Here is a 23,380-nt window from a genome sequence, read left to right as displayed (position 1 = left end):
AACTTCTAACTATAAATATTTATTGAAAGAATTACAAAAGCCTAAAGACAATTTTAAACCAAGATATACTTGGCTAATAAGCAACCTCAAAAGAGAACAGAAATCTAACTATAAAGAATCTAAAATATACTATAAACACAAGAATTTAGTTGTGTATTTTTATTCATTTCTCATCTTCCTACATAAAAACCCAACCTGAAAGAAAGCACGGTAAATGGAGGGCAGTTGCTGGACTCTGGCAAGCAGGAGAGCCACCTGGAAGGCCTGGGAAACATACTGCTGGACCCAGCTGAGAGTCTAGTTTGGGAGGTGTGGGGGCGGGGGCCTGGGGATGAGCATCTATCAGGTCACCCAGATGCTGCCGCAGCTGCTGCTCCGGGCACCACACTTGGAGAATCACTGATACAGGAAAACATAAGAAAGCGGAAATGAAGAGCAAAAACGTTTTAAACAGTCCCAGGGCTCTGAAGCAGGTTTGCTGGGTCACCCTTGCCCCAAGTCCTGGGCATCCTTGAACATCCCGTAAAAACTGCCAGTGCAGGGGGAGGGGCAGTCTCCCCAGCAGCAGCAGAAGTGCTGAGCAGGCAGGGCTCGGCTGCTCCTGCTGGGGTGTGTGCTGGTCCAGAGCTGGCTGGGTGGATTCCTGAAACTTCTTAGGCCAGTTGAACTTGTTAGCATATTTAATTCATTTTTATGTAAGATAGGAGATATGATTACAAAAGGTGAGCTGATGCCTATGTCTAATGCTCTGGAAAGGCTCTACGTGAAAATAACTGTCAAATCAGGTATAAGTGAGAAAATGGGAAAAATGAAAAAACTTCAGGATTGTGCATTCAGATCTGTAAGTACCAAAGTTTCTGCCCCATTTCAATGAAATCCAAACTGGCAATGATGTGTATGGATGCACTTCACACAAAACTGAACTCCGATCAATCAACCGAACTCCCAAGTCAGGCCCTTTCCATGGATTCATGCTCAATGGAAAGGGCCTGACTCACCAAACAAGTGGCAAATGAAAGTACCCCTTTATTTAAAGTCCTTGGCTAGTCTACATCGATGGCAAGCAGTTGTGCATTTTTAACGCTGAGCCCTTGCTTTCTGAGTAGACCTCTCCTGTTGAGGCCCTGCTAAGCGGTTTTCTGCCCCTGGTCTCCTGATTTCTTACCTTCCCCTGAGTTAAATTCCAGTCTCTGGCACACAAATTGTAAATGGCCCCAGGGGACCATGGGCCTCTTCTGAGGGTGGAGTTATTGATTTGGAACAACAGCTTCTCTGATAATGACGGAGAAGAGAGATAGATCATCAGGCTTCATCTTCTCATTGAGAGGAATTTACACTCCAGCTCCTCAGAAGAAGCCATATTTTCCTGAACAATTGCTCCCAGGAGCCTCCTTCAATAGAAATGCTCACAGGATAAAAGACTTGAGGTATGTTAAGGTATTTCCCCACTTCCTCCTGAATTTGTTGGCTCTGACTTCATATCCAGAAGCAACCCCAATTACACTGATCAGGTTTAAACCACAGTTTTAAAAAGTGTGCTAACAGTGTTTTCTCAAATGTACAACGATGATCAGTTATATATGTGAATTCACAAAAGAACAAAGTAACAATAATCCAGTTTTTAAAAGCAATTGCTTCTTTTGTAGGATTAATTTGTCAAGCAATTAAAAGACCAAGAAAATACTATCATTAACAAAGAGTAGAAAGAAGACAGCCACATCACCTAAATTAAACATTTTTTCATATTTCTGAGTGAAGCAATATAGCCATCTTTTAAACCTTTGTTTCATACTTAAAACAGTTACAAACCACAGACACATATGGTTATTCTGTAAAAGTAATCGTGTGTGTTAAAATTCTCCAGAAACATTTACTCTTTTGGTTAACAGATATTTAAATATCTGTTGTGTTTGGTGGCAAAAATATCCCTCATGCACGCATGATTAATGTTTTGAATAAGAGATGATTCATTCCCCAGTGACTCCATGAGTATCTGCTTCAATTAGTTTAAAAAAAAAAAAACAAATCAGTTTTCTCATGTAGCTCTAAAATTAATGTGGAAAGTAAAAACAAACAACGACTTTAAGGAATCATGAGTGTGGACCAAAAGCTGACATGGCTTCAGTTTTGCTCTCTCAGGGAAAAAACGCCCCAAGGGCGAGTAAGAGGATTTTTCTGAGATGTTTTCTGTGCGCTGGCCTCTGTACCTTGTCATTTAAATAGCATTTCTTTCCTCACGTCTAGTGTGATCTGGCGACAGGGATGCAAAGAACTCACTACCATCCTCATCTTTCGTGAGAACCCGTTCTGTTGGACTCATTCCCTGACACACACCAGCAGCACCTACCACGCACAGGCACTGCTCCGGACACGGGAGGATTTAGCCCTGGCAAAACCAGATCCCTTCCTGGAGCTTACTCACCAGAGGAGGGAATAAAAGCATCTTTCTGCAAAGGGGAAGGGTGAAGAGAAGCAGAGGCACTCATCCACCCAAACACCTGTCTAGGACACCACTTGCTTTTTGCCATCATTCTTGGCTCAGAAAGGATACTCCAACAGGAGGCTGCAGAGGGAGGAGGAGATGGTTCTTTCCCCTTTTAATTTTCAAGCCTGATTTAGATAATGGCCATTGGGGATGCCACTTACCACTGTCCTAAACCATTCCAGAGTGGCTTCTATTCTTCCTCTGATCTAAGTGGAGAGCATGTTCTCAACAGTACAGGACTCAGAATCAGGAGACAAAGGAGGTCATGAGGGCCTTGGAAATCCAGTGTTACTCCCGTCCCAATCAATCTGCCTAACTTCACAGAACAAGATAAAATAATTGAGATTTTATGCTTACATGTCCTTGGTGGTTTTAACCAATGCTACCTTTATGGACACTTAAAAAATTTATGACATGGGAAGAGTAATAAAAAAGGAAATTACTAACTCTTTATTTAAATAGAAGCCAATATCCTCATTTTATACAAAACTGAAGACTTTGCTGAGGAAAGCCAAGCCTGTATAACTGTGGTAAAAACCGAATGTGGAAACTTAAAGGGTCAAACAATATCTGAAAGTCATGCCTCTCCCCCCACCCCATAAAAATGTATGTACACACAATTTTTGTTGGGGAACCACAGATCTACTAAAGTCTTTTGTGTCCCTTTACTTTCCAAAAATACTGCCTTCAGACTGTGACTTCCTAGGGAAAGAATTAGCAAACTTTTTTGGTAAAGACGCAGATTGTCCATTTGTTCAGCTTTGCAGGCCATACAGTCTCTGTCGTAACGATTCAAGTCTGTCCTTGTAACCAGAAAGCAGCCACAGACCATAAGTGAATGAATGAATGTGGCTGTGTCCCAGCAAAACTTTATTTACGGACACAAAAATTTGGATTCCTTATATTTTCACATGCCATTAAATATTATTCCTCTTGATTTTTTCCAAACATTAGAAAGTATAAAAACCATTCTTAGCTTGCAGGCCATATGGAAAAGGCAAGTGGGCTGGTTGCTGAGCCCTACCCTTATTTGCTGGAGCCCAACACAGTGCCGGCCTGGAGTAATCAATAGAGAAGTCCATGTTCCTGGGCTAGTGGACACAGCAAGAAATGGTGAGAACACAGGAGCAGCAAATAAAAAACATGTTCTGCTTCTATCTCTGCCTTCAGTTCTCTCTGAACCTTCACAATCTCCTTGGACTCACCCTCCCCTCTTTGTGAAAGGGAACACGCAATCAGATGGCTGATAAAGTCCTTCTGCTCTGAACCTCTACAATCCTTCTTTTACAACAATGTAAAAGAAAACTGTCTATGAGCAGGCCAACAGTTCGGAAAGTCAAGATAAATCACACAAGTTCTAAGTGAGGGCAAATGTCCTGGAGTAAGGATGAAAAGCAGCATCTGGGTAAAGCCTGTTATCTGGAAAACACTAGCCAGATGGCAATTTACTGTCCAAAGGGAACCCCCAGATTTCTGTTTCCTTGTTGCTACACAAACGTCTAAGCCAAAACTTGTTGATGTACCGCACCAAGATGGTTAGGGCAGTGTCTCAGGTGAACGTTTCTCTTTAGAGGGAAATAAGTTCCCCTCCTCCAAACCAACATCGTTTTCTTTTAGTCTACTAAGGGTGAGGTGAGGGAGACACGCAGACACACACAGTACAGTTCTGCCACACAGAGGACGCGGGCAGCATATAAGACCAGAGGACACAGGGGCAGGTGGGTCCTGAATCAGAGGTGGAGTAGGAGGTCCCGGGGAAGCAGGGGGAGGCATGGTGCTCCTGGAAGAGGAGCTGACGTGGAGAGAGGGAGCTGAGAGGGCAGTGAGGGCCCAGCAGAGACTCAGGAGCATGCCTGTGAACTACAGCAATGGTGGTGTGGTCAGACTGGAGGCAGGGATGCCCCACCCCCACCGATCCAAGGATTATAGAAAATGGATGGGAACTGTCAAATGGCAGGAAGCAGGGAGACCAGTGAGAAAGCTACGGCAGGTAAGAAATGACAAGGGCCCCAAGTGAGGGAAAGCTACTGGGGCTCGCAGTAGACAAACCTGTAACGGAATTCTGTAATGATGGGTGGCTGGCCGAGGCATGGGGGAAGCAAAGGGCTGGAAGCTGTCCATGCTAATCCCAGCTGTGCTGTCTTAGACGCTGGGGAGGCCGCAGTGCAGCCAACTAAGGGGCAGAATCCAAGAGAAGGAGTAGAAATGAAATAGGAAACACCTCCCCTGTTGAACAGACGCCTATTCTGTAAAAGGGACAATGGGATCCGAGCAGTTGACTATTACAGAGAACAAAAGCCCCAATCCTGAAGGTTCTATATGGTAAACTGTACCTCCACTGAAGGTTTCTGGTTACATAGATGGGTTAGCAAAGTAAGGATCAGGCTTCTAATCAATACAGGTCACACTTCGACCCTGAACAGACGGACCCTGAACAGGAGACTCAGTGTCTGAGGTGCGTAAGTGTTCACAAAGGAACCTGCTATAAAGGAAAACTACTGAGCATAACTGATTGAGAGTGAGACGCCTTTTAAAGCAGGTCAATGTGGTGGTACAGTTTGTGGATGCACATTGAACAGATAGCGAGAGCTGATTTAAGACATAAATGCCAAAAGCCTCAAGTGAAGAAAGAGGCTGCAGAACTCTTATAGCTCCAGTGAGTGTCTGTTAGACACAGACTGCAGAGTCCCCAGACTCCTGTCAGCCCACTCTCCGGACTGGGACCCGCATTTATGGAAGGAGCACCTATATACCCTGCAGAAGTCACCAGCATGCTGAGTAACAGCCCGTGGCCATTGACAGGGACGCTGCCCACTGAGCAGCTCACCTGGACACTCACCTTTTCCGTTAACAGCTAATCCCGTGGCCATGGCTGCAGTCACAGGACCAGACACCTGAGGCACTAATGGGTGTATTCGGGGCCTGCTCCCCATTCTAGCTCGCTCTGCACCAGGGCCCAGTAAAGCTCCGACTGGCTTTTCGGCAGCCACTTCTGGTGCTACTGTGTCCTCCTGACCCTGTTCGGCGGGGTCCAGTTTCTCAGGGCTCTCATTCTGAAAGCCGTCCACTGCGGTCCTGCTCTTAATGGGGCTCTTAGGCACAAGTATCTTTATACCTGATTTTGCTAGGTCCATATTCTTCCGGTTTGAGAGAGATGGAGCTGTGTTTTTCCTGAACTTCTGGGTGGCAGCAAAAAGCTGACTGTTTTTGGACTCGTGGTCTTTGCCAATCACTAGTGATTTAGGAGAGGTCTTGGAAAAGTTGCTGTTGGTGGATCTGGAGATCTGTTTCCTGGCATTGTTTGGAGAGGTCCTGTTTGTTCTGGGTAGTGTGCTTTCTTTCTGCTTTTCACTGTGGCGTCTGTTAAAATCATGGATGTACTCCTCACAGTTCACAAGGTGCTGCTCAGGCTCCCAGGTGTCGTCCTCGCTGTCATAGCCTTTCCACCGAACCAGGTACTCTGTCTTCCCTTTTTTATTTTTCCTTTTGTCAACAATCCTTTCAACCTGTTTGTCAACGGAAAAGAAACAAGTGTAAACATATCATCTGGGAAAAAGTGCAGGGTTAATAAGGAAGCATCAAAAATGATAAAAACCACAATGGATAAGGAACATGACCTTCTCTTCCCTATGCCAAAATCATCTGAAAGTTAAGAACAGAACATTTGGGATTTTAGCAATTTTGTTGAAATTAAGTCAGACAAAATGCTAAAATTTTATGCCCAGAATATATGGAGGTACATTAGGAAGCTTATTTTTCTGTGATTTAAAGGGGGCTCTTTTTTTTTTTTTTTAATTTTTACATGAAACCTGGACCACCTGAGTTGGCTTTCAGTTACAACCGGCACAGGCTTCTGCCTGGTCATCCGTAGGGTACCAAAGGCAGGCACTCACACACTAGCTGGGCCGTGCTAAATGCAGGTAGCTACCAAGGGCCCAGGGCCGAGAAAACACAGTCAGCATCACAATGAGCATCTAGAAGAATTTCATTAAAACTGAAAAAGGTCAACAGACAATGTGATGCTCTATCATAACAAAACAATCTAAAGCAGTTATTTACCTTCAAATTTTGGTTTGAACTAATTTTATGCTAATACCTTCAAAGGAAGATACTGCTGATCTTTGAATATGATGGTCAATACATCTCATATCTTTTTTCTTTTATTTATATTTTTTATTTGAGAGAGAGAATAAAAGAGGGAGGTAGAGGTGGAGGAGGAGGTAGAGGAGGTAGAGGTGGTGGAGGTGGAGGTCGTGGAGGTCAAGGTAGAACACAAGCATGAATGGGGGAGAGGGAGATAGTGAATCTTAAGCAGGCTCCACACTCACCATGGAGCCCAATGCAGGGCTTAATCTCATGACCCTTGGATCATGACCTGAGCTGAAATTGATCTAGATGCTCAACCGACCAAGCCACTCAGATACCCCAACACACCCCATATCTAGCTTATGAATCACACAAATTTATTAGTCTGCCATGAAAGATATTATTACTGTGACCAGTTCTACTATCTTAACATTCTTTATTTTTGTTTAATTTTATTATTTTGTCTTATTTTACAGAATAGAGAGCATTTAGAAAGAGAGCATGTGTGAGTGAGCAGGGAAGGGGCAGAAAGAGAGAGAGAGAGAATCTCAAGCAGGCTCCACACTCAGCATGGACCCTACTGTGGGGCTTGATCTCATGACCCTGGGATCATGACTTGAGCATTAAGACTCAACTGAGTGAGCCTTCCAGGCATCTCAGTACCTTAACATTCTTAAGTGTAATGGGAGCTCTTCTATGACTCGCGTGAATGAAATATATTTGACATAATATCTCCCACGTGACTGAAGAAATACTGAGTATGTGCTAACCTCTCTAGTTAGTATAAAAGCCATCAGCCTGCTTCCCCTGTGGCAGCGCCCATCTCTGTACCTTGTAGGGAGAGGCCTATAGCCACAGAGCGGCTCTTTAATTAAGGATGCAACGTCTAAGCCCATCAATTATCACGAACATCAATAAATTTGTGGCAAACTTACAGGTCAGGTCAGATGACATAAGGGTGTATCTAGTTCTCCAGCATTCCAAACTAACAGGCTAATTTTGAGTACAACTATAGATGCTTCTGGAGAATGGGACAGTAACTTACCACGTCATTTCCCCTCCTCTTAAAACCTACTCCCTCAAAAGAACTCTCCAATGTCTACCTGGGATATAGGGAATTAAAGCCCTTAACTATAGAAAAGCCTAAAATTAAATACACATCTTTGCTTCTGTGCAAAAAGGATTAAGGGTAAAGAAAATCCTTGTTTCAGCAGGTGGCAGATTTCATGCCTAACAAATCTCTACAGAGATAACTAATAATCTCTGTAGATTATTAACTAATAACTAATGTCTGATCTGCATATGTAAGTCCACACAGTCCATAAGATAGAATGAAAAGCTTTGAAATTAATCCTTTCCTTGTTCCTTTGCTTATGAAAAGTTATGTATAAAGGCTTAAGTATTTCCATGTAAGTAAAAGACATATTTCTGGAAAATTCTACACAAATCAATTTTTGCAGCAGAAATAGCTTAGAAGTTTTTTGTTTTGTTTTTAATTTTTTCAATGTTATTTATTTTTGAGAGAGAGAGAGAGAGAGAGAGAGAGAGAGAGAGAGAGAATATGAGCAGGGAAGGAGCAGAGAGATGGGGAGACACAGAATCTTAAGCAGGCTCCAGGCTCTGAGCTGTCAGCACAGAGCCCGATGTGGGGCTCGAACTCACGAGCTGTGAGATCATGATCTGAGCCGAAGTCGGATGCTTAACCGACTGGGCCACTCCGGCACCCCTAGCTTAAAAGTTTTTAAGACAAAGGGTAAATAGATTGTCTCTTAAGAGAAAACTACGTTTTAATATTTCTTTTCTTTGAGTCAATTTCTGTCCCAGAAGCATTAAGTACAGTTGACCCTTGAACAACACAGGAGTTAGGGGCACTAGCCTCCATCTCTAAGGCAGCAAAAAATCTGCATGTAACATCTGGCTCTTCACAAACGTAACTATTCGTAGCCCACTGATGACTGGCAGCCTTACCAATAACATATGCCATTGATTAACACATACTTTGTATGTGCATTCGCCACTGTATCCCTGGGGTAAACTAGAGAAAAGATATTAAGAAAGTGTTAAGAAACTCCTAAGAATGAAAAAATACATTTACAGTTCTGTATTTATTGGAAAAAATCCACATGTAAGAGGACCCATGCAGTTCAAAGCCATGTTGTTCAAGGGTCAAGTGTATACTAAACTAGAGCACCCCATTTTCTTTAAAGCGGAAGAGGGGTCTAGTGATGCAGGATGAGACCCTTGCATGAGACCCTCCCCTCCATGCATCACTGGTGTTTCCTCTCTAGAGCCGTAACCCATGGGAGCCTGCACTTGCCAGTCCCTACCAGCCTGTCCCTCTCAGAGGCTGCAGTGCTGAATGCGCTGTGTTTCAGGTATACTCAGTGGTCAGACTTTGTTTAGACACTGAAGGAAGGCAGTAATAGGGGACACATTAGACTGGGGGTTGGCAAACTTCAGGTGAGGGGCACACAGACCACATGGGCTCCCAACCACTGAACTCCACCACTGCAGCGCAGAAACAGCCACAAGAAACATGTAAATGAGGAGACATTAAAAACAAAACAATTCTATTTATGGACACTGAAGGTAGAATTTTTTAATGTTCATGTGTCATGAAATATTAACCTTTTCATTTTTTTTTCATCTACTGAAACCTGATTCTTCAAGTTAACTTGCCAAGTCAAAGTTTGCTGACCCCTGCGTTAGACTGTGAGAAAGCCACAGGACACAGGACATTCAGGTTGCAGACTTGTAGTCTTACTAATTCTCGTGAGGGAAGGAGGTTGGCCAGTTGACCAGACGTGTGGCTGACAAGGAGCCAGCAAGCATGCCTTTCCAGTGGCAGGTCTAGAAGCATCACTCCGGGCACCAGACTCAGGATAGGGAGGGGTCTGGGCCAGTGACCACCACAGTCTTCTAATAACAATCTCACACCAAACTGGGTACATGACACCCTCTCCCCTTCATTCAAGCGCAGCTGTCCTTTCCCCTTTGAAAGCTTAAAGTCAAGTCCTGCTGATTCCTAATCTGAGTGGCTAAAATAGTCTCCCACAAAAAGGCATTGCCTGGAACCATGAAAGACTCTTGAATACTGAGAACAAACTGAGGACTGATGGGTATGGGGAGGGGAGGGGGGAGATGGGCATGGAGGAGGGCACTTGCGGGGATGAGCACTGGGTGTTATATGGAAACCAACGTGACAATAAACTATTTGTAAAAAAAAAAAAAGAAAGAAAGAAAAAAAAGGCATTGCCTAGGTTCAAAAAAATTTTACTGTAACACTAAGACTAAAATAATTTCCAGAGCACTTTTATGGTGGCGAGGGAGGAAAACCTTGATCACAAGAGACACATATGAATAAATCTTCCTTAGGATTTTCAGTCCCTTCCATGGGCATCCTTCCCCTCCCTGCCAACATAGCTGTTTCTGAAAACTAGTATAAATGAACAGTCTTTCTCAAAGTATATGCCCAAGTATCCACTTCTAGTTACAGAATTTCAGTGCAAAAATTTTTATATAAGACAAACATTACATTAGTATAGAGGGTCTACTAAGATTCTTAAAAACCAAGACAAAATGAAGAAAGGCATGAAAATTGCATCCAAATTACTTAGACTGTTTTGCTACGTTATCCACAATCACATGGCAGCAAAATTCTGGCAAATCCAAATCACAATAGCCTTCTTTTGACTACCTGTGGGATAGTAAACTGACCAAAGTTCTTTTTGTTAGCATTTCCTTCTAAAATTCAACCCACAAAGCCAAGATGTTAAACAAGTAGAGCCAGGCTTTCCTTAACATAATAATATACCCTGATGGTTTGAAGAGCAGTGAAATTAACCAAAAAGGATCATTACAAACACTGAACCCCACTTCACCTACCTCAGAGCACATCCTGGTAGCTGTGGCCCCGGGAATGTGAAGTGTGCTACCAGGTTGCAGAAGCCAGAAACGGACGGACAAAAGGTTCACCAACACAGGAAACAAAAACCCACAGAGAAGCCCAAACTGGTTAAAGAGCTCAGGAAGAGTAAGAAGAAAGAGTAACTGCTGTTGTTACAGTAAAATGTGAAATGGTCTAGAAAATGTATCAGGGCAAGTCATGCAAATATATCAGCTTAGGAGAAAAGACCCAAGTTGCAAAATCATCACAGTAGGAAAAGTTTGGCACATTGTATCATCATCGATAACCCTGTCAGCAAGATACTGCTGCTTGCTGATACTTGCCGTGATTCCTCCCAGACCAGTGGGAGCAGGCTGCCAGGATAACTGATATCACAAGAGATGCTGAAAGCTTTTCTCAGGCTTGGGTCTTACACCAATGGCTGGGGAATTTGAAACAACAGCATCACTATGGAAAAAAATGAATAAACAAAACCCTGCTTTTATCAAAGAATTCTAGTGGACCTCTGAAAGGCAAGAGTTACTTTTTTTTCTTTTCACATTTTTATTTATATTTAAATTCTCGTTAGCTGACACACAGTGCAATATTAGCAACAGCTCTTTAAATGAGGAAGATGAGTGTTTCACCAGCCATTTGAAAAGTTGTGTTTCCTGTTAAGAATAGGAAAAGTTGCCTGAATTACTAAGAACATTTGTTAACTATTAAAAACACAGGCAGACACTCCCACTGCCAGAAATAAAGGAATAATATAAATATTTGACAACACTGTACAGAAACCAAAAGCTGGTAGAAAATGAGGAGACGGAACCTTCAAACAAGAGAAGCCAAGGGCTTCTGCAGTCCCCAGACGCTGGTAGGACTCAAGCAGAAAGTGCAGTCTTTCAGGCTTTAGCGTCAGAGGCCAGAGTCAGGAACTGACAGAGAGATCACAGACAGGAGGGCCCCTTCAAAACAGCTTTATAAACACCCTCGAATCCCAGGCGTGCTCCTGGACTATCATACCAGGCTCATGGAGAGCAACAATTGATCGGTGTGTTAGAGACGCCCAGGTTTAAGGATTCACTGGGAAAACTCCCAGGACTCAGCATGCAGTCTCACTCACGGCTGTGATTAAATACAGTGGGTGGACACTAAGCAAAATGAGCAAAGGGAAAAGCCTGTGTGGGGAAGTCTGAGAGAAACCAAGCACCAGCTCGCAAGGGTCCTCTCCCCGGGGACTCCGACAGGCTGCGCTCCATTCCTCCAGCAACAAGATGTCACAGCACATGCAAAATGTTGTCTACCAGAGAAGCTCATTAAAGACTTCCTGCCCGGGATTTTTTTATTGGGGGCTGGCCACAGAGGCATCCTCTGCCTAGCATGTATCAAAATTCCAGATTCTTGAAGGAAAGAGAGTGCTCGGCATAAACCACAGCAATGAACCCCACAGTCAAACCTAAATGAACCAAGATAAGGACACCACCAGCCAGACAGTGGGTGGAGGACAGGAGGAGACATTACAGACTGGACCACAACAATGGGGGCCAGGAGACAAATCACTGAAGGGAAAATCCTGTTAATTCAGAATTCTAGATCTAAAAGAATATGCTTCAAAAGCCAAGGTAGAGTTCCCTTTCTGGGATGGCAGAATAAATAAGGAGCTCTGTAAACACACTCTCAAACCAAACAAGCAACACTTTAAACCAAACATGAACACTATTACAAAAAAGGAAAAAAGAAAAAAAAAATCACAAAATACTGAAGCCTTTGGAAATTGTCCTAAAGCCATGGAGCAAACGGAGGAACATTTATTCAAGAAAATCTATTAATACTCTTTAGAACAGAGAAAGTTTATGACATGTGAGCCATGACCCACCTCCTTTCCCATCTATCTTCCAGTTCACAGTGACAGGAGCTCACTGGGAGCTCTGGGAGACCAAGAATACAGGTCTCTCCATCTTAGCTCTCAATCAAGCCTTTTCATTTCACTAGGAGAGACAGGCCACTAGCATTTCTCCTCTCCCAAAGGAAAAGGGGTAAAAACCCTGATGAGTATGACTAACAGGCCAGGGGCTCATTTCATCTACCTAACCCCTATTCATAAGGACTGGCTCTATTCCAGGGGAGACAGGGCAAAAATACTGGGGACTTTGACCAATTCTGCCCCAAGTCACTCTGAGGGGAGAGCTTCTATATTGGGAGAGGCAAGCTGAGAAGACAGAGGCTACCACTCTACCCAGCAGCCAGACAAGTGGTTCAGAGTTTTGCCCTGAGGGGAGAGGTAATCCCCAAAATAACTGACTTTGTTTGAAACAGAGTATGGGTAAGTTTAAACCCCAGGATGCTCTTAAAAATGATAATGCAGAGCAACAAGCTAAACGATAACTCCCCTAGTCACCAGAGAAATCCAACTAAGAGTCCTCCCAGGATAGGAACAAATCTCAAAGACTGGCCTCAAAAACTACCCCTGCCCAAATTTAATCGGATCAGACTACTGAACAATTAATGCACCAAGCACTGTAAAAACACAACAGACTGACCAGCCAGTAATCAGTGGAGTCTATTGTGCTAGGTCTAATACCAAATAAAGCTAGCAGCTTGGAGAATCAGGGAAGGAGACAGCCAGAGAGCCCCACTAAAACCATGTTATCCCAGGACTACTATGGACTTGCCCAAGACTGTGTGCCGACTGAGGAGTCACATGGATGACTTCACAGAGTAGGGGTAACAGATTTCACTAAAACAGTCTAGCCAAGTCATAAAACAACCAAGCAAACAGCAACAAAAAGAAGTCCCAGAAAGGGAGAAGAGGAACCAGTATCCAGAACTGCTGCAATTATATAACCTAAAATGTCTGGTTTTCAAAAATTATTACTAGACATGAAAAGACAAAGGCACAAGTGACCCATACCTGGGGGAAAACAGACAACAGGAACTGCTTGTGAGAGGGAGAGATGGCAGGTAGAGCAAACAAAGACTTCAAATAAGGGGACAATGCTTAAGGAAGTCAAATGAAGACCATATTGCATCAAAGAATATCATTAATGAACCAGAACTGCAAAAAGAACCAAAGGGAAATTCTGGAGTTGAACTGTGCAATGACTAAAAGGAAAAACTTTTTAATTATGGGTGCTCAATAGATTTGAATTGGCAAAAAAATCAATCAAGTGGGAAAAAAGATGGATAGAGATTATGCATACAAAGACCAGAGAGAAAATAGAATGAAGAAAATGAACAGAACCAGAGAGAAATGTGAGACACGCATAGGTACACCAATATATGTACAATGGGATTCAAGGAGAGAAGCAGAAAAACACTTGAAAAAATGGCTGAGAACTTCCCAAGTTTACTGAAAAACACTAACTTAAACAACCAGGAACCTCAACAAACTCCAAGGAGGATAAATGCAGAGATCCAGAAACACAGAGCATGGTCAAAATACCCAAAAGTCAGGGCAAAGAGAAAATCTGGAAGCAGCAAGAGAAAAATAACCCCTCAGTTACAAGAGAATTCTAATAAGATCAACTTACCAGAAATAACGGAGGCAAAAGGCAGTGGGAAAACATTCAATGTACTAAAAGAAAACATGGTAAACTAAGAAACCTGTATCCAGCAACACTATCTCTCAAAAATGAAAACAGAAAAGGGTACATACTCTGTGATTCCAACTGTAGGATATTCTGGAAAAGATACAACTATAGAGACTGTAAAAAGATCAGTGTTTGTCAGGGTTAGTGTGGAAGAAGAGATGACAGGTGGAGCACAGAGAACTTTTAGAGCAATGAAATTATTCTCTATGATACTTTAATGGTGAGCAAATGTCATAATAGATTTGTTGAAACCCATAGAATGTACAATACCAAGAGTGAACCCTAGTGTAAACTATGGACTGTGTGATATGAACTGTCGCTGTAGGTTCATCAATTGTAACAAACGCACCACTGTGCTTGGGGATGTCCATGACCATGGGGGAGGTTGTTCCTGCGTAGGGGCAGGAAGTAGATGGGAACATTCTGTTCTTCCTGCTCAGTTTTGCTGTGAATCTTAAAACTGCTCTTAAAAGTAAGTCCACAAACCACCTCTTCCCTGCAAAATGAAAACAAAATAAAGATACTCCCAGATAAATAAAAACAAAATTTGTTACTAGCAGACCTGCTTTACAAAAAAATACCTAAGGAAGTTCTTCAGGCTGTAAGCAGATAAACTAGAATTCACACACAAAAACCCAAAGAAGACTGGTAAAGATAATTATGTAATGTTAAAAGTTTAAAATGCATAATTTTCTGCATTCTTATTACTTAAAAAACAATTGTATAAGACAATACAGATGTAGCAGTACAGCTGGATCTGTTAACATATAGAAATACACAATAGTTACAAGAATACCTAATGAGAAAGCCAACAAAATACACAAGGCTAAAACTGACAAAAGAGTGAAAAGAGAAATGACAATTTAACAGTAAGAGTTGGAGAGACTTCAATTCCCACTTCAATTCTCAACAATGGGTTGAGTAAATAGAAGATCAACAAAGAAACAGAAGTCATAAACACTACCATATACAAACTGCATCTAGCAGTTATCCGGGGAATACTCTACCCAACAACAGCATACAATTCTTCTCAAGCATTTCTGGAATATTCCCCAGCAAAGACCATATGCTACCTCATAACATGAGCCTCAATAAACTTGAAAGGACAGAAAGCATACAAAGAATTATTGCCAATAAAATGGAGTGAAAATGAAAATTATTAACAGAAAAGTTTGAGTCTTTCACCACTGTGGGACAAAGAAGAAATCACAAGGGAAATCAGAAAATATTTCAAGGTAAATTAAGACAAAAACACAACATACAGTGATAAGAGGAAAATATACAGTTATAAATGCCTACACTGAAAAAGAAGAAAAATTTCAAATCAATAACCTAGCCATCCACCTTAAAACATTGGAAAAAGAGCAAACCAAACCCAAAGCATGCAAAAGGAAGGAAACAGTAAGTACTGGAGTGCAATTTCATGGAACAAAGAATAGAAAAGCAATATAAGAAAACCCCTAATAAAACCAAGTTTCCTTGAAAAGATCAACAAAACTGACCAAACTGAATCAAGGAAAAAACTCAAATTTCTAAAATCGGAAATGAGAGAAGGTACTACCAATAGTACAGAAATGAAAATAATTATGACATCATGAACAACTGTATGCCAACAATTTGGATAACTTAGGATGAAATGAGCAAATTCCAGGAAAGAAAGAAACTCCTGAAACTGACTTTAAAAATCTGAATAGATTTAAGTATCCAAAATCTATAAGAAACTCATCAAACTCCATACCTGGAAAACAAACAATCCAGTGAAGAAATGGGCAGAAGATATGAAGAGACACTTCTCCAAAGAGGACATCCAGATGGCCAACAGACACATGAAACGATGCTCAGCGTCCCTCCTCATCAGGGAAATACAAATCAAAACCACACTGAAATAACCACCTCACGCCGGTCAGCCTGGCTAAAATGAGCAAATCAGAGGACTCTAGATGCTGGCTGGCAAGGATGTGGAGAAACAGGCACCCACCTACACTGTTGGTGGGAATGGAAACTGGTGCAGCCCCTCTGGAAAACAGTGTGGAGGTTCCTCAAAAAATTAACAATAGAACTCCCCTAAGGACCCAGCAGTAGCACTGCTAGGAATTTACCCAAGGGATACAGGAGTGCTGATGCATAGGAGCACACGTACCCCAATGTTCATAGCAGCACTCTCCACAATAGCCAAAACATGGAAAGAGCCTAAGTGTCCATCAATGGACGAATGGATCAAGAAGATGTGGTTTATCTATACGATGGAATATACACATGGCAATGAGAAAGAATGAAATCTGGCCATGTGTAGCAACATGGATGGACCTTGAGGGTGTTATGCTGAGCGAAATAAGTCAGGCAGAGAAGGACAAATATCATATGTTTGCACGTATAGGAGGATTAGGAGGAACTTAACGGAGGACCATGGGGGAGAAGAAGGGGGGAAATGGTGGGGGAAAGGGAGAGAGGCAAACCATGAGAGACTCTTGAATGCTGAGAACAAACTGAGGACTGACAGTTGTGGTGGGGAGGGGAAGGGGGAGATGGGCATGGAGGAGGGCACTTGTGGGGATGAGCACTGGGTGTTATATGAAAACCAGCTTGACAATAAACTATTTAAAAAAATAAAAAAATAAAAATAAAAAAAGACAAAAAATCTGAATAGATTTATAACAAATAAAAAGGTTGAATTTGTAATAATAATATATATAAAAAAATAACTTCCCACAAAGAAAAGCAAAGGATCAGATGGCTTCTCTGGTGAATTCTACCAAGTTTTTAAAGAAAAGATCAAGACCAACTCTTCCAATAATTAATAAGAGAGAACACTTTACAACTCACTCCATGAGGCCAGTATTACCTTGATACTAAAGCCAAGACATAATGAGAAAAGAAAGCTAGAGATACTGGTTTATAAATGTAGTCACAAAACTCCTCAGCAAAATACTAGAGAGTTGAATCCAGCAATATGTTTAAAAAGATCATGGATTTATCCCAGAAATGCAAGGTTGATTTAACATTTGAAAATCAATTAATTAATGTAACATAATACGTATCAATAGAACAGGAAAAAAATCACATCTCATTTCAATAGATGCAGAAAAAGCACTGAGTGGTGGAAGTGGTGGAAGACTGAGTGCCTTCCCTGTGAGGATCAGAAATGAGACAAGAATGTCTGCTCTTGTCACTTCTATGTGACGCTGTACTGAGGTTCTAGCTGGTTAATTTAGGCAAGAAATAAAAAAGCACCCAGACTGAAAAGGAAGAGGTAAAATTATCTCTACTTGCAAATGATGTGATCTATAAAGAATAATGTTAAGGAGTCCAATAAAAACTACTAGAACTTACAAACAAATTCAGCAAAATCACAGGATACAAAATCAGTACAAAAATAAATTGTATATAGTACCTTGAATCCACTGTACATAGCAGCAATGATCAAACCAGATAAGATAAAGAAAACAGGTCCATTTACAGTAGCATCAGAAAGAAAAAATACTCAGGAATAAATTTAACAGAAAAGATCCAAGGCTGTTACACAGAAACATTCAGTGTAAAAAACATTGTTGAAAGAAATTAAAGACCTACCTGAATGGCAAGAAATTGCATGTTCATGGATCAGGACACTTAACAATATTACTATTACTGTATTTCCCAAATTGACCTAAAGAGTCAATGCAATCTCTACTACAATTCCAGCTGATTTCTTTGTAGAAATTGGTATGCTAATCCTAAAATCTATATGGAATTGCAAGGGACTCAGAATGGCCCTTCAAAAGGAAGAACAATAATCTTAAACAACAACAAAGTTAGACTCACACTTCTGGTTGTCAAAACTTACTACAAATCTGTAATAATCAAAATAGTGTGAAACTGGCATACAGATGGACATAGAGACTGGTGGAATAGAAAAGAACCAGAAATAAACCCTTATATACAGGGTCAAATGGTTTTCTACAAGGGTGTCAAGACCATTCAATGAAGGGAAACAACTCTGTCGATCTTTAACAACTAATGCTGAGTAACCAGGTATCCACATCAAAAGGATCAAGTTGGACTCCTACCTCACATCATATAAAAAATTTAATTCGAATGGATCAAAGATCTATATAGGGGTTAAAGCTATTAAACTCTTAGAAGAGGAGTTTACATTGGTGTAAGTAAATGTAAGATTTACACTGGTGTAAATCATTGTGCTCCTAGGTTGGGCAATAGTTTCTGAGATAGGACACCAAAAGCACAAGAAATGAAAGAATAAACTGGACATGAAAATGAAAACTTTGTGTATTTCAAAGGACACCAAGTAAGTAAAAAGACAATCTACAGAATAGGAGAAAATTTTTTCAAACTATATCTGGGGTAAGAGACTTGTATTGAGAATACAAAAGGTCTTATAACTCAGTATAATAAAAAGATAAGCTTGTTTTACAATGGCAAAGGATCTGAGTAGACATTTCCCCAAAGAAGATATACAAATGGCCAATAAGCACATGAAAAGATGTTCAACATCATTAGCCATCAGGGAAATGCGTGTCATAACCACAGTGAAATACCACTTCATACCCACTAAGGGTGGCTATGTAAAAATAAGGTTAAGTGTTGGCAAGTATGTAGAGGAAATGAAACCCTTAAATGCTGCACATGGGAATGTAAAATGTTGCAGCCATTTTGTAAAAACTATCTGTCAGATCCTCCAAAAGTTAAATACAGAGGTACCACACGACCCAGCAATTTTACTTTTAGGTATCTACCCAAAAGACAGAAAACTTTTGTCCGCGGCCAAACTTGTATGTGAATGTCTGTTACAGCATCATTCATAGCAGTAGAAAGGAATAAATGGGGTGACTGGGTGGCTCAGTCGGTTAAGCGTCCAACTTTGGTTCAGGTCATGATCTCACGGTTCGTGGGTTCGAGCCCCATGTCTGGCTCTGTGCTAACAGCTAGCTCAGAGCCGGGAGCCTGTTTCAGATTCTGTATCTCCCTCTCTCTCTGAACCTCCCCTGCTCATGCTACCCCCCCGCCAGAAATAAACTAAGAAAAAAAAAAAGGAATAAACAACCCAAAAATTCACTAACTGATGAATGGATAAACCAAATCGTATATATATGTCTATATGAGGGAATATTACTCAGCTATAAAAAGAAATAAAGTACTTATCGCATACTACAGTATGGGCAAACCCTGAAAACATTATGCTAAATCAAAGAAGCCAGAGTCACAAAAGGCCATATATTCTATGATTCCATATCTAAGAAATGTCCAGAACAGGTGACTTTATAGAGACAGAAAACAAATTAGTGGTTGCTTAGGAAAGAGTGGAGGGCAACAGTGGGCAGAGAAGGCCATGGATTTTGGGGGGGAAAGCAGCAGATGATAGCTAACAGATACGGGTTTCTTTCTGAAGAGATGAAAATGTTCGAAAACTGACCCTGGCAATGGATGCAACAATGTGTAAACAAGTAGCCACCACACTGTACAATTTAAATGGGTGAACTGTTTGGTACATGAATTAAACTCATAAAAGCCACTTAAAGAAACGCAGACATTTTAAGACATTTCTTAATTTCTTAATTTTTTGCAACAGGTCTCCAGTAACCAAGGAGAGTTTTTACCTGAAATTTTACCTATTTGCAACCTGCCAAATTTGCTTTTGACATTTTCATGGATGCTGGTATAAGACAAGACTCATTAGAGAAGAAATACTTTATTACTCAGAATAGCAGCATTTGTCAGAGCGTCAGCATTTGCTTGTACCAGTTACCAGAGTCCCAATGCCTACAGGATAATATAGAGGGCCACGTGACAAATGCTCACCCAGTGGGCTGCAAGACAGAGAGCAATTCTCAGCTTGGGGACCAAAATCTTTCTAATGGTCACTTAGGATGCTTGGACTATCTTGATCATCCCAAGCTGTACGCAAATCTATCCTAAGGTCTCAAGAGACACTAGTTTGTCTCCAAGGCTGTTTGCTATACCAACATTACTGAAAAGACCATCCAGAACAAATGCAGTCTCTGTTCCCAAGACATATGGAATTGTAGGAGACCCCTTGAGAACTGTGCCCCAACAGTATCCACCCCTGTACATGCAGGGTGTCTTCGCTTCTCACAAGTTTTCCTGAGTATACCACTCCATCAGTTGCTGTGATCAATCTGACCATTAGAGGCTAGGACCAATCCATTCAATTTGTCTCATACAACATTTAATTAAAGCTACTATCCACAGGACTCTAAGCATCAACATGAGCTACCCTGCAGTCCTGTCTTTAACCATGCCTCCGGTGTCCTGGACCCAGATGGCTGAACAACTCCCATAAACTATCAGGATCTATCTCAGAAAGGCAGATGGCTTTTTCCTTAAGTTTCTGAATTGATTTTTTCTCTTGCTCTGGGGCATTAATACAGGTACAACAGGATGCATTAGTAATTGCATGAGCTCTGTCTTAGCCAACAAGGAGGAAATCCAGAGCAATTCTATCAACTACACAACCCTGGCGTTGAGGCTGGCTTGATTATCTCTCAAGGCCAAGGCATTTTTACTGTTCACTTCAGAGAAAGTCAGGGACAAATTTCCTACTCCTCTTTCTATGGCTCTCATAGTAGGGCTAATGGTCTGTAGGATGCATATACACAGTAGGTCAATTATCCCTTCAGCAACCTGCTCTGAGTATTCAAGAGTAGCCTCGGGGACCCTGGGTGGCTCAGTCAGTTGAGCATCTTTGATTTTGGCTCAGGTTATGATTCCAGGGTTGCGGGATAAAGTCCTGTGTCAGGCTCTGTGCTGAGTGTGGAGCCTGTTGAAGATTCTCTCTCTGTCCCCTCCACCCCCTCCCCTGCCTGTGCTTGCTCTAAAATGAATAATAATAATTGTAATAATAATAATAAAGAGCAGCCTCATTTTGGACATCTCCACAGGCTTACGAGGGCTCTAAAACCTACTGGTTTTTTTCCTTAAACACCTCAAGGTTTTCTAGGACTACCTTCAAGGGTCCAAGCCACCATGTTTGTGGAATGGAAACACGTTTCTGGATTTTATACAAGTATAGTCCCAGTGGTGTGCATGTTGGTCCTGGAAAGTGCTGTTTTATAATGATGAGGGCCCCCTAAGTGGCCCTTCTATCATGGGGGCATAGGCTGAAAGTGCCTCCAATATTGCTTTCCAGCTGGTTAAGCTTAGTTCAAATAACTGACGTGTTCTTGTTTTTGGAGGGACTGCCTAAGAGCAGTCAGTCCAATGTTGTCCAGTTTGTCTAGTCAACCAGCCAGGTGGCATTCATCTGCCCCATGAACCCACACTGATGGCTACTGAGTGGAGGTGAGCTGACATCTGGAGGTATTAACAGGTATTTTGTGTACCAGGTGCAGGACCTGGAGCCATCCTACACTGCTTCTGACGAGACTCCTCAGTACAGTTTTGAGGAACACACCAATTCATTAGCAGAATGTTTTGGTTAGGGATGGCAGATCCAAAAGCTACATTTAAGTCCCTTACAAAAATTTGGGAGAACCACACCAAGGCTTTCCCATTACTGACGAAGACTGTAGGGATGGTTCTGAAAACCAAGTATCATTCATGTCCCTCCCTTCTCAGTACCTCCAGACATGCAAAGCATTCTCTCCCCAGGTGCTGGCATTGGTGCCTTCCCTCCATCATCACATGTTCCCCTTACAGCAGCTATTTTCACCTGTTTGCCAATCATACCTTACCCACACCTAAACCTCTGCAAGGAAGGGGCAGGTGCAAAAGAAGTGAGAGCATTTTTATGCAGCTTACATAGATCCAATGTATCTTCCATATTGGCCAATGTGCGCCCTACTGGGAACTCAATAAGCAGGAGGACTAAACTAAGTGGTCATTATCCTAATAATCTAGACTCTTCCTATCAGTCCAGCAAGACCATTCTGGTGACTAGAGCAGAATGATTTCAAGTTTCCTAAGTCCCCACTGCTGGGCTGTCACCCAGAGAAGTCTGGGGTTGCTGTTATGGGAAAAAAAGATCCCCAGGAATGATCAGGGTGGAATCCAGAATTTCCAAAATAGGTGTATATAAAATGTCTCACAAATTTTGTTCTTTTCACAGCCCAGGAAGCAGCTAAGAGGAAATGATCCCTTCCCGGGGAAAGCTGGGTTCAGTGACCAAACTTCTTCACTATGTGTAGACTAGGAGGTGTTGGGACAAAGGGGAAAGAGTCAGAAACCTTTTTGAATAGATTTCCAAGGAGGCTGCTCCAATCCTCCATGGGGCTATATGCCATCTGTGGAAGGCAGGGAACATGGAAGGCCCACTGACTACCTTAACACTGTAACTGTCTATTACTAAGCGGTATCTGTGATAAAGGTGCACCACTGTCAGAGCGTACACAGTCTGGGAAGCTGAGAACATGGATGGCACAGATTAATTTTAGAGGTCACTATGGTACATCCAGAGCTGGCTGGTCAGTCTAGAACAGCAACACTGTAACCTGAAAGTGTCAACAATGGGGAGGCACCCACTAGCTCTGAGTAAGGCCCAAAGGTCCTAAATAATCAGCCCTCCAGGGGGGGTAGGTGGGACAAAGCCCATGTGATGTGGCTTCCCTCTGTCAGGCAAAAGGTAAACTTGCGGTAGGCATCATAAGTTGGATGTGCAGTGGTCATGTGTGCACCAGAAACATGAAGGTCTTTACCATGAGTCTAGTCTGTGATGGCGGATGTGTTCTCGTGTCTGGGACAAGAAGAGTCTGGATGGTGCAGGCTCAACCAGCAGCTTGATTCCAGATGGTCTCATCAGAGAGGAGGCACTTATCAGGAAAGGGGTCTGCCTACATGAGTGACTCAAAACAGCCCACAGTTTTCCAAGTTGCAGACCAGAAGCCAGGCCACAGCCCAGAAGTCAGTCTAAGCCTCAAGAGGTTCACCAAGGGGAGTACTGAGCAGAGCCTGGGTACTGCCTTGAATTATGCCTAATGAGCAGAACAATCACTTTCCTATCTGTACAGCTGGTGGTGAGGCTGAACTACAGCAGCAGGATCTGAGTACAGGCCACCAGTTTTCAGCTCAACTGAACCATTTAGTGAACCAGGCCTGGCATTTCCGTGAACTCTGTGAATCATGGGTCCCACTGAGCCAGTGGCTTTGCTTAGGGTGAAGGAGTGGGGGATACAGATTCCTCCCACTTTTCACATAAAGCTAGCATGCCACTGGGGCAGGTGTCTAGTTCTTCAATATGGCATTTCCATTTAACAGCCGAGGCCTGCTGGACCCTTACCATCGGGTTAGTCACCGATCCCAAACTCTCCACTCCAAAGTGAGACTATTAGGCCTGAGAGTCACAAGACCTCCATGGGACAGGCATTCAATTTCGACAAGAGC

General features: G+C 42.2%; 1 protein-coding gene across 2 annotated transcripts in view; it reads right to left on the bottom strand.

Annotated features, from left to right (window-relative positions):
• The window catches only part of CDYL (chromodomain Y like), a 237,238-nt gene that overhangs the window by 71,358 nt on the left and 142,500 nt on the right, over window positions 1–23,380 (bottom strand). Inside the window, exon 4 of one of the 2 annotated variants that reach the window (XM_077770040.1) lies at window positions 5,325–5,991. In XM_077770040.1, the coding sequence (XP_077626166.1) occupies window positions 5,325–5,991 (667 nt within the window). The remainder of the gene's footprint in view (window positions 1–5,324; window positions 5,992–23,380) is intronic. The other variant, XM_077770041.1, reaches the window with a different exon arrangement.

This window comes from Crocuta crocuta, unplaced genomic scaffold, assembly GCF_008692635.1.
Source record: "Crocuta crocuta isolate KB4526 unplaced genomic scaffold, BGI_CrCroc_1.0 scaffold24, whole genome shotgun sequence".
NCBI lineage: Eukaryota > Metazoa > Chordata > Mammalia > Carnivora > Hyaenidae > Crocuta > Crocuta crocuta.
Note: the sequence above shows the minus strand (reverse complement) of the source record. Positions and strands in the feature narration are given on the sequence as shown.